General features: G+C 43.8%; 1 protein-coding gene across 13 annotated transcripts in view; it reads right to left on the reverse strand.

The window, feature by feature from the left end:
• Positions 1-2,038: 2,038 nt before the first annotated feature.
• cacna1g (calcium channel, voltage-dependent, T type, alpha 1G subunit) overlaps positions 2,039-12,208 on the reverse strand; it is a 211,380-nt gene continuing 201,210 nt past the window's right edge. For 9 of the 13 annotated variants that reach the window (XM_031844104.1, XM_031844098.1, XM_031844093.1 and 6 more), the window contains 4 exons: positions 11,536-11,658; positions 9,164-9,371; positions 8,665-8,834; positions 2,039-5,512 (listed from right to left, as the gene is read on the reverse strand). In XM_031844104.1, coding sequence (XP_031699964.1) covers positions 4,541-5,512; positions 8,665-8,834; positions 9,164-9,371; positions 11,536-11,658 — 1,473 coding nt within the window. In that variant the 3' untranslated portion in view covers positions 2,039-4,540. Of the gene's footprint in view, positions 5,513-5,548; positions 7,630-8,664; positions 8,835-9,163; positions 9,372-11,535; positions 11,659-12,208 lie in introns of those variants that run through there. The other 4 variants (XM_031844101.1, XM_031844100.1, XM_031844099.1 and 1 more) reach the window with 2 other exon arrangements.

Genomic DNA, 12,208 nt, shown 5'->3' on the forward strand with positions numbered 1-12,208 from the left:
GGTACGCAGCAGCCGAGGGGTACGCAGCAGCGTTTACTGGTAGTTTCGCCAAACCGTTAATCCCTCACTGTGGGCGCAGAGTAGCGGACGGTGGGTCGGCGATGCACTCAGTTGTCTTAACACAACCATGAGAGGTCCTTAAGCAAGCAGCCATAACTGGGCACCAAGAATATAAAGCAGTTGGCTGCGGCAGAATGCTGGAGTAATTGTTGACAGACACAGAGGAGCACGCACAAACAACTATGGCCCTACCCTACATAAGCCAGCATAGTTTCTGTCCGAACCACGGCGGCAGTTTTGGATCCGAGACCAATTAATAAACCAAATTTCTATGGTGTGAAAAATTTAAAAATAAATAATATATAGGCTACATATGTTTAAAAAATATTTTACAAGCTAAAGTCATCTTATGTTTTTTTCAGTGCAGTGACACTTGGGGCATGATCTCCAATGGCGCCTTCTCCTACCAAATGTTCAGCACAGCCCAAAATCTGTCACATCACAGATTATAAAGTCAGTATTAAAAAAATAATGAAAAAAAATAAATAAACGTAAATTGGCAAGAACTTAACCTGATTCGTGTTAATTAGACATCAGATATTGACAGTTGAAGCTGTAATCATACGGACCTACAGTGTTCAACAACAGAAAATGATACATGTGTTCACAATAATCCAGCCCATCTCAGATAACCTGCTCTCAGCCATGAAATGTAAAAATGAAAAGATGAAAACCAAGACAGGTGAGAGAAAAAGCAGTGGGGAGTGTGATAGGAGATGAAAGAAAGAGTGGAAAAAAGTGAAGGCACATGTGAAAGAATCACTGACGGAAAATGGAATTGTGTTTGAAATGGGTTTTTCTGTTCAGTCATCTCAGACAATTTATTGGGTGTATTCAAGGAAAGTAGTGCGGGTGGAAATGCCAGTCTGGACTGTTATTTGATATATTCGCAGACACTTGGGATTGGTTACACGTGTACACGAGATTTTAGACTATACTTCAAAAAAAGTTTGCGATTACGACTTCTTTAAAGGCAACAGAACTCCTCACGTCAAAGCATCATCATCCATCCTCAGGCAAACCGTGAGATGTTTACACACTGTTACTACTGGATAGAAATCCGCATTTACATTCTAAATCTTCAGATATTTTCGCAGACAGGGCTGTCCTCAGCCTGAGATGTCTGAGCCCTCACTGCTGCTCATTCATATGCAAAGAGAACCAGAGATTCCTGTAAAGTTTTTATGCATTTGAACCAGCAGTTGAGATGGAAGATGAGTCTCCATAAGTTATCTGTAATTCAGTCATCAGTATTTACTGTATATCCACAAGTTATTATTTCTTACGGAATTTAAATTCTAAGCAGATTTTGTATGGATGAGTCTCAAAGACTCACACCAGTGGCTCTGTCTGTCTGTCTGTACCCCAGGCTGAAATATCCCTGCACATATTTGATGCTATGATTGTTTGTACAGACATTCGTGGTCCCCAGAAGATAAAGCCTACTGATCCCGAGTGATCTCGAGGCATGTCCTCTGACGACACCATGAAGTCAACCATTCCAGTGGTTTAACCTCTTACCTTGCTGCAGTGAGACGTGTAACCCTAGGTGTGTCAATACACTGTGACATCACTTTTGTGCCTACAAGTGCATTTTATCCTGCTGTTAAGTTACACTTAATGAGAAACGTCACAATAACTAACGGATGGATTGCCATCAAATTTGGTACAGATCTTCATGTCCCCTGCAGGATCAGTTCTATTGACTGTGGTGACCCCTTCACTTTGAGTCTGGCGCCATCATAAGGGCTACATTAGGTCAAAATAATACTAAAATTGCCAATAAGCAAATGTTGGCATGCCAAAATGCTAATCTGAGACGGTTGACATTGAAACACAAAACTTGCTAAACATCTGCATGTCAGCATTGTCATTGTGAGCAAGTTAGCATGCATGACCAAATGACTAGCTGGCATCCACTGTGAGGGATCAAAATACAAACTCTTCTTAGCCGCATTTCAAGCCGACAGATGGTGAGTACGTTTGAATTTTTAAGCTTTTATTATTTGTCTGAGCAAGTATGAAATTGTATTACTATATGCATGGCTGCCTGTGCAGACTGAGAATATTATAAGAACTAAAAAGCCAATGACAGAATGTGTGTAGAATACTGAAATCTTGCAGATAAATTAGGTCCACAATTCATGCTATCATTCTATTACGTTGTGTTGTGTTATAATGGTATTTACTGTTGTAAAGTGAGCGGCAGATAATGTTGAAATTCAGCATATTTACATAATGAAGCTCCGTTTTGCTAGTTGTTGATGATGCTAATTTGAATCCCCAAGCTGATTTTCAAGAGTACCTGTGTAATTGTTGTCAGTAACACTTATCCCTGACAGGGAGATACTGTTATTACCAGAACAGGTCTTTATTTCAACAGGAGCGGTGTGCAGCCCACACACACAACGCACAGATAGATACACACACGCACACGCACAAACATAACATACTATTGTGTTTTCATGACTTTTGGGGACATTATCTCGACTTACATTCATTTCCTGGAGACTTACCGTAACCCTAACCGTACCCGCTACCAGCCTAATCCTAACATGTACTGAACTGTACTTTGGGGACATGAATGTTCCCCATTTGGGAAGGTGAGTCCCCACAATGCAACTGTGTAATCAGATGTATGTCCCCAGGAGAGGGGTAAAACACGTCTAGACTTTCTTTCATCTGCATTTGAAAAATCAGTAAAAACTAAACAGCGTCTTAATTTGTGAATTAGATTGATGCTTACACGTTTTAATTAATTGGTTTATTGTCGCTCTACAATTTTGCAGCATGAGCCCTTTAAATCATATAAATGTTTTATTACTGCCATTTATAGCTGCTTTGTTGTTTCAGGCTCACATTATATCAATTTCCAAAGGCGGTTGTTTGTTGAACACAACTGCCTGAGGAGTTCCCTTTAGCTCCTGCTGAGATGTTAGCACTTTCATCATTTTGTATATTGAATGATTTCATTCATTCTTTAGCATAAAAGTCAGAACACATTTTTTTACAGTTTAAAGACAAACAAATTAGGCCAGATCACTGCGAATAAGCATGTTTGACAAGTCATATTGTTTCCTCCATATCTATGTTTTGGTTAGAATCTATTCTCATTCATTTGAATGGAATTTGCCGAGTGAATCCTGTTGCCTACTTGTCATGACAACTCCTACTGATCATTAACATCAGAAATCAACAGGTAAGAAGGATGTGGTGCCTCGTTAGATACATTCACTTCTGTTCAGGTGTGTGTTGCCATGTTTCCTTCGTCCCCAACGTTCTTTAACCGTACGCTGCCGCTTGTCCGTTCTGAAAGCAGACAGGATATTTTAGGCACATTTGTTTCCTGCTAATGCATGTCACAATACCATGCATAGCGAGAGCTCAGAGTACAACCAGTGTTACATCATTCTCACTGCCGTACTGCTCTGCTGAGTCACCCAGACCCGCCTCAACCCCACCGGGGATCCACTGCTTTGCCTAGTTTTGGATGAAAAGGTAAAAAACAAACAAAAAGAAACTGTCGAATCAATTTTAAATTGCTGTTTTTCTGAAATTGTTCTTGTCCGTCTTCACAACCTTGTTGCGGTCTCAGTGGAATCAAGCAATCAATGGGAAAAACTTCAAGCGCAACCTCTTCTTTCCTCAAACAATCAAACCACCACAGTCTAATGCGTGTGCTTAAAAATCCAAACTCAGTTTAATGACTTGTTTTTTTCATATATATAGATATATATAGATATATATATATCTAGATATTTATATATTATTCCTACAAATACAAGGTTTTCAGCACTTTGAAAGACATTCACTTTCCTCAGTAAACTAAGAAAGCTAGAAATATCCTACATTGAAAAAAAGGACAAAGACAAACCATTTTGAAAAAAAACAAACGAAGAAAATCACAAAAAAAAGACATGAAAAAAACAATCGAATGAAAAAAACCCAACAACATCCTGTACAAACACTATGGCCCAATAATTTAAGAAAATAGTGTCTCTAAAACGTTCATATTGCTTTGTACCTCCACTGATCGGGCAAAGCCCACCCTGTGCAACACCAGGCATTTCAGATGGCAACCACAGAGGGCGCCAAATCCCAGGGGCTGATGTCACTCCAGAGGTTATGGGGTCAAGCTGCAGCCAGTGGCATGCAGACGCAGCAGAAGAGAAACAATCATGTTTGTGTTGTTGTTTCCTGTGTTCTCTTCTTCTCTGGTTCTTTTGGCAGTAACAATACAAAGACAAGGGATGGTCACACTACTACAGTACTGCACTCCTCATGAAACCAAGGATGTTTTTACTGTTTGTTGTAGTTTTACCTTTATTACTCTCTACAGCATTATTACTAGAACTATCACCATCACAGATACACAGTGTGCATCGTGTGTTTGTGGGTGTGAAGGATTCGTCCAGCTGTGTGCGTGTGTATGTGTGTGTGTGTGTGTGTGTGTGTGTGTCGCCGTATCAGTGTTCAGTGCTCAGGGCTTGTCTTCTCTGGGAAGAGTCAGTAGCTTGGGGTTGGTGTTGGGGTTTGGGGCGCTTCCGTCCTGTCCCGAACCCTCTCCAACTCCCAGGTCAAAGGAGTCCTTGGAGTCACTGGAGGGCGCTCTTCTCCTCAGGCAGGTGTCCCTGCTGGGCAGAGGAGGGGGCATTCCTAATCCCCCCAGCCCCATGCCTACGAGTCCGCCCAGGCCCGGGTAGAGGCCCTCCTGTCCATCAGGGGGGTCCACAGAGATGCAGGGCGGACTCATCTTCTTCTTGTGTCGGGGTGAGGGCAGCGAGGTCTGAGTGGGGGTCCGGCTGTGGATCTGCAGGCTGTTGGCCCGCGAAACGAAGCCGGAGGAGGTGGACGTGGTGCTGCGCTCGGGTCTGGACTCCACCGAGGCGCACGCCTCCACAGGGTGACATCGTGGGTCGTCCAACCAGGAGTGAGGGCGGGGGCGGGGCGGGGGGGCGCTGGGGCCCTGCGTCTCGGCGCTGTGGAACCTCTTCAGTTGCCTCAGGCTTGGACTCCGGCTCTCCTGGCAGCCGGCGTAGCTGCTGTAAGCCTCGGCACCGTCATCGCCGCTGGCCTCCGCTGTGACGCCACCGCTGCCAGCCAACACCGCGTTGGTAATGAGGGACACTTCCTGATCCGCCGAGGCCTCCTCCTCTTGGTGCTGCCTGGCTGGTAAGAGCGGAGGAGGCGAGGGGGAAGTAGGGGAGTGGGAGGCGAGGCAGTGCTGGTCATGAAGCTGGGTGTGCACGCTGCTGGGGCGTGAGGGTTTAGGGGAGGCGCCGGGTGTGGCGGGGACCAGGCAGAGAGCGGGCTGCTGATAATGATGGGAGCAGGGGGAGGGACAGGTGGAGGGGGATGGAGGGAGGCCCGGAGAGGCCACATTCACAAGTCCTTCATTGACCTCCCCTCCGTCTGAGCACAGGGCCTCCTGAGAATCAGTAGACACGGCAACCTGGAAGATGGGGCATGTAGGGGGGGGTATTTAGGAGAGAAGGGTGAGGAGATGGAGGTAAATGTGCAGTGAAGAAAGGTAGGAGGAGATGGGGGATAGCGAGGGTACGGGGGATCAGGGGAGATGAGGGGGGGAGACTAGTTATTCTGAGGTGATGAGGATGAGAAGCAGTAGTTTGGGTCAAAGTTCACCATCTGGCCATCATATTCCCAGAGTCCTCTATGTACTTGGCAGCGTGGGGTTGAATTGCAATTGCAACCTCTTGCCATGAACAATAACATGGAAACACAGAGGTTACGCAATTCTTGCGATTTGTCAAGAGTACGTTGGGTAACTTGTTTTTAACTCAGTAACTTTGGTCTTGTTTTATTAATTGACCGTGCAAATGCTTCTGTTGAGGCAGAGCCAGTATTTAGTTTTCTCACGTCTGATAGGAGTCATTGTGAATGCCTCCTGCACTCGTTTCTCTGTGCTCACCTTACGTCTTAGTTTAACATGTAACACGCGTGTCCCGTGAGGACTTTGTGACATCACAACTAGTTTGGATCTAATATTCATTCATTCAAGGGGCTCATAAGTTAAGTAGGCGACATCTTGTGTCCAGCAGTTCAACTTTTGAGATACATTTTTTTTTGCCTATTCATAGATTATGGATGTTTTTGATACGGCAGAAGGAGTAGATGTAATTTAAATCATTTTTAACTAAAAATAATCAGACATTTCTGTTGAAAACCTATATCATACACAATGATTATTCAAAGCAGAGTATTATTTTATTTATTTTACCTTAACACAGGGTCATGATGACTGTAAAAATTAACTACTTATATTTAAGCTCTTATTTGTTTTTTTACCATCAGTAAAGTGTACACTGCTGTTGTTTTAGTTGGACAGAAGTACTCGTCAGATTGAGCGCTGGCTAACACAGTGAACTCTGAACCAGACCACCTAAACTGCAAAACCTTTGACCATTCACTCGACGCCCTGTAAACTGTCGGCGGTGCAGTTTTGTCGTTAAATTTACAACCAAATTCTGACGAGTGGTTCCCCCGCCGTCGTCCTCGCCTCTGCACAAAACCATCTACAGGGTGTGAGGCCAATAGCCAGAGGGCAACCGTAACATGCAACGACTGTAGGAAGAGGAAGGTTTATGGTTGCTAAAACTCATAAAATATTCCTCACCGACCAGAATATGTAGGGATGAGGAAGCGAGGCATGCGTGAGTTTAAGGGGCACAGCACTTTGAGAAATGTTTGGACTCATGGGTGTCCCTGCCTCAGCCTCGAGTGGTGGGACCACAGAGACACCTTGTGGTCAAAGATATCACAACCAGGCCAGGCCAATCATCAGCCACAGCAATAGAACACCAAGCAACAGACAATAACTGGAACGTTACTAAGGAAAGCTCACCCTGTCACACTTTGTTAAGCAATATCGGGTTAAGTGCAATAACTACTGCAATAGAGTTAACAGCTATATGCCGTTAAAACACTAACCTAGTCAATAGAAAATTCACAAGTGCTCTATCACTGTGGTACTGCATGTACAAAATGGGCAAATGCATATGGACAGCACTCGCTGTCTGTTCTGTAGCAATCCCCTGAGTTGTATAGTTTGTAATGTAGTAAGTGCACTGCATTGTGGGTAAATGTCTAAGCCGAACGGCGTCTTTGTCTGGCTTGAATACATTCTATCACTTAGCTACCGAATCCACTGACGCGATGCTACACCTAGCTCCTGCTGCGATGCTACACCTAGCTCCTGCTGCGATGCTACACCTAGCTCCTGCTGCTCGTATAAGAGGAGAGAAGAATGAATAAACTCAAAGTCCCAGTAAGATGTCCCACCGGCAGAGCTTCCTGGTAGAGAGTTTTAGATGCTTTGTGGCTGATGGTTAGCAGGAGACAAAAATCAAATGAGTGACAAAGGGGGGGAAAAGGGAGGGAAGCCTGTGTGCCTGTGTTAATCTGGTTGTCTCTTGGAAGATGAACATGGAGTCCATTGTTTCTGAAAGGCCCAGTGGTAGCTAAGGTCTGCGGTTTGTTGCGGTTTCAGAAACAGGAGTATCTGTGTTTGAGCAGTAGCTCGGGGTCGGGCGGCTTTTGGGCCCAACTGAGCTGAGATCAGAGAGTAACAGATACCATAAGGAGAATGAGGCAGCGGATAGGTTAATAACAAATAGGAATACCGGGGAAAAGGGGGAGAGAGAAGGAGGAAGAAAAGTGAAAGTGTTTTAGAACATGCAACGAGGAAAGAGATTTAGGAAAGCTCTCAACCAATTTCTCTCTGCAACAAGGTGTCAATATACAGAAGCCCTGAAAGCAAGTGAGAAAGAAAATGTGTTGATCCATTTTCTAAGACTGATCTGAAGTGTTTTCTCTCTTGTGTTCATGATTTTAGGAACAGCTGAAAAAAAGGTTATTTTATTTTCATCTGTAAAAGCGTGGGAAAAAGAGGTTTTGTCACAGATGTTTTTATTTTTTTGTCAGGATCACCTTTCAAAGTGTTTGTTGTTGTAATACTAATTCTGTCCACAGGAGGCTGAAGCGCACAACCACCCCATGTTCATAATAAGACTAAAAGTGTTATTGTTTTCCCTAATGTGAGATTAATGATGAATACATTTCTAGCCAAAAGAATGACATGACAGTAATTGTTAAATAACTGGCTAACACAATATATGTAACTTATGTTTAGAGTGCATTGAGAAACTAAAACTCACCTGGAAGAAAACATGAATGCTTTCAGTCCTATTTAAAACACGGGGCAGTTCAGCCTCTTGTGGCCACAGTGAGTATGACAACAACACTGATCCTTACAAAAAAAAAATCACCTGCTAATACTTTTAAGTAACTTAGAAAAAGTATTATTGGCAAAACGTGTGCTTTATTCAAAATAAAAAGAAGACTTAGAAAATGGATTACCAGAATATTTTTGTCTCACTTGCCTCTCAGGGCCACCGCAGCCCAAGGCCACACTTGTTGGGAAAATCTGACATTTAAAGAGATTTTAAAAAACAGTTATATTATTTTTTTGTCTAATGAATAACTTTAACTGAGCTTTCATCCCACACAGTACAGACACAGACAGGAGAAGATTATAAGAGTGATTTTGGAGTAAAGGGAACATCTGAAACAGTGGGATTTAGTCACCTGTCTGCGGAGAGTTCGGCTGAGTGTGTGTGCGCGTCTGGGAGGGGGAAGTCGTGGTATGCTCTCCGAGTCGGAGTGGCTGTGGGGGCTGATGGGTCTGAAGAGGTCCGCGGGGATGCTCAGCTGCTGGGAACGCTCCTCCGGTTGGGAACGCACTGAGCTGCTGGAACCTGCACATAAACCAGCGCAGCACAGAATATGAAAAAACATCAGAACAGGTGCAGCTGGTGGGTTTAGTTCTCAGAGGAAATGACCTGTATCTTCATGGGTTGATGTCAACTTACATTATGTTACAGATAACAAATGTTACAAGGCCTCCCATGTCTGTCCTATCCTAATGAGTTGTCACAGATTCCGGATCAAAACAAGTAAATGACCTATCCAGATGCAACTGTTCTGCATTACAAAACAGTAAGTAGGTGCTGTGTTTTGTCGCAGGTGCTAGTTTCAATTTGTTGTGAGGCTTATTTAAAATGAAATAAATACTGTATCACATTACCTGATTGGCCCCTGTGGGTGCCCAGTATGTGCTGGGGCCCCTGTGTCTGTGCTAGAAGGTGTGCCGGAGGCGGGGCCGCGTTGCCAACGGGCTGCAGGGGGAGGAACATGTAGCTGTCGTTGGGCAGGGAGTGTGTGCGTCCCACCACAGGCTTCCTGACACTCAGCAGGTTGTCCCCCAGTGGCTCCCCAGGATCCAGCTGCTCCGGCTGGGGAAAGAGACAAGGGAGTCAGGGTCCCTCTGGAGCTGGATGAATCAGGGCTTCTTTTCAACTCAAAGAACTTTCACAATCTTTCTAACACATTTACAGTTGATATATTTTTAATTAAGACACCATGTGAGCAAAGAGGCAGTGGTCATCAGCATACACAGAAAACAGACAGGATCTTTGCATGTTGGAGTTGACTGGCACAGAGCTGCCACAGATCACAGAAAGGAGACCATGCTAGGTAGAAATTTCCAAACGCAATTTTTTAAGCGTAAGACACTCTAGGTCATGTGTCTGCATTAACCCCCCACAGCCCCGTCACTTTAAGCAAGCCTGCTCCGTGATTGTGTGGCAACTGGGGCCACTACAGAACCAGTTCACATTCATCACAGAGCTACTGGAGCTCCAGCGCACTTTACAACCCCAGTAGCAAACACAAGACAACTCAAGAGAGGAGTTACAAAAATACCACAACCCCAGAGGGCAGAAGACGAGGACAAACTCAAGAGGAAGACTGATAGGAAAGGACCACGAGACTCACATGTAAAGCACATAAGAAAAATAAAGAAGGAAGGAAATTAGTTTACAGTGAGAGAGAGGTGAAGGGAAATTAAGAGATAAGAGTAGAGACAAAGGAGAGAAAACCGCAAACTGGCAGGTGAGGAGGCGCACTACTCTACTGGACTGGACTGGAGAGTGACACACAGGCTGGAAAGGTGGAATGAGAAAGGGAAGAGAAAGAGGGCACATGGTTAGATTCACCAGGGTCTTTCAACGCCTCTTGTACTCCTTTACTTCTGCACTCTCTTACTTCTTTTTTTTTGTACATTTGTCCCAGCACAATCTGCCAAGGTTACAGTGGCTCCTCTCTGGGGAAAACATGTGAATACAGGGGAGTGATGTGATCATTAATGTGCCAAACTGGTTGTTAATTATACCCTGACACCCAGTTGACATTCAATTAATTTTTTTGTGGGAAGGTGTCCTTTCAATGAAAGTATATTCTACCCCAGAGCCAACTGGGGCGGGATATCATAGAGGAATGTATGGACTAATCCTGGTGAGGATGCATTCATAAGTATAAATGCAGGACGTGTCCTGGTAGGAGAAAATAATGGATGAGGTGGTGACAAAGAACTCTATGAGCAGTGGCGTTCCTTCCAGCGAGTCTGTCATTTTTTAGATCCAGACATTATGGAGTGATGGAGTGACTGCGCTAACATGACCACCTAACGCAGCCAGCTCCATTTGTTTTCCTCGGGGCATAAACTAAATAGTGTTGCAACAGTGTGTGCCCTTAAGAACTGATCTGTAATAGGGTTTTACCTCACACATGCCAGCCAATAAGACACGTATTCAAGGCGTACACATGGGTCTGTAATATCCTGGTAATTTCCTCTAAAGTTTCCTGGAAAAAATGATGCCATTTGTGACTAATTATTGAGAAGATAGAGATAAAGATCTGAGTTAATCCTAATTAAATATTCATCATTGGACACTTTATTCTCAATACATGTTGGATCGTATACTGTATGCTGTTACACTGACTATAAGACTCCCAATGTTTTTGAGAGCAATACAAATGAATTATTGAATTGGAAATGTATCAACTGAACTCTCCATTGTCCCAATAGGTAATAGCAAATGACACAGTGGTTTCCAGGAACAGTTTCCTTTGGATTTACAGTTACATAAAAGAAATTATGGGAAACTATTGGACCAGCAACAATGAGAGCACGAAGAGTTAATCATAACTGTAATGTTACGGCTCAGAAATACAAAAACAATGAGCTGGAAAACATAATAAAGCTGAGTGGAAGTGCAGGATAAGTGTGGAACTCTCTGTGGGTTCATTAGTATAGAGCAACACCTTTCACATACCAGTTATTTGATCCATTATTAATGAAAGAAAAGATCATTATAGCCCTCTTAAATGTTTTTAATTGTGCTGGGACTACTGGTGCTAATCAGCTGTTTAGCTAATTGAGCATCCACTTGGTTTCCCCCCCGTCAATGTAAACCTGTTACACCCAAGTGTGTGAGAGTAATTGGGAGTACAAAGTGGCTTTGGAAGTGCCCCGTGAAAGGAAACACTACAAAGATACTGCAGAGCGGAAGAGGAGGAAGAGGGATGGAGAAAGAGGGAGAGAGGAACTGTCAGTACATTGCATTCCAGACTGGTTAGAAAGAGAGGGTTAAAATCGTCAGGGGCCGAGTCGTCTGTCAGAGCTAGGGACCAGGATTTCTCAGAGGCCAGAGACAGAGCTTCCATCTCCGCTAGAGGGATCTAGGCAGGGAGAGACAACGGCTGGTGAGCAGAGAAAACAAACGCACACAAAGATAAGGACGATACACACAGATGAGACCTGTAGCTAACAGGAAAATACACCTTTGAAACAACATCTATGAAGATTGAAGTATGTAGCCGAGCGATACAACAAGGGAGGACGAAGCAAAATGTATCGGCTGGAAACTACATGGATGGACGATCTTTAGACTTTTTAAGCCATCATATCGAGTGTCTTGTTCTTGCATTCTCTTTATTGACCATCAGGGGGCGACTCCTCTGGTTGTATAGAAGTCTATGGGAAAATGGCTCTACTTCTCTCTTGATTTATCACCTTAGTAAACATTGTAAACATGAGTTTATGGTCTCAATCTCTAGTTTCAAGTCTTCTTCAATACAACATGATATTCATTTAATAAATGATGGTCCATTTAGAGTGAACTAGACCATAAAGAGGAGTAGGCTTTAGGGCGGGGCTACCTTGTCCATAGTCCTCTTACCAATGAGTGACATCACGGTGACTATGTTCACTTCTTATATACAGTCTATG

The sequence above is a fragment of the Anarrhichthys ocellatus genome, unplaced genomic scaffold (genome assembly GCF_004355925.1).
Source record: "Anarrhichthys ocellatus isolate YVR2014 unplaced genomic scaffold, GSC_Weel_1.0 scaffold4, whole genome shotgun sequence".
In the NCBI taxonomy this organism is placed as follows: Eukaryota; Metazoa; Chordata; class Actinopteri; order Perciformes; family Anarhichadidae; genus Anarrhichthys; species Anarrhichthys ocellatus.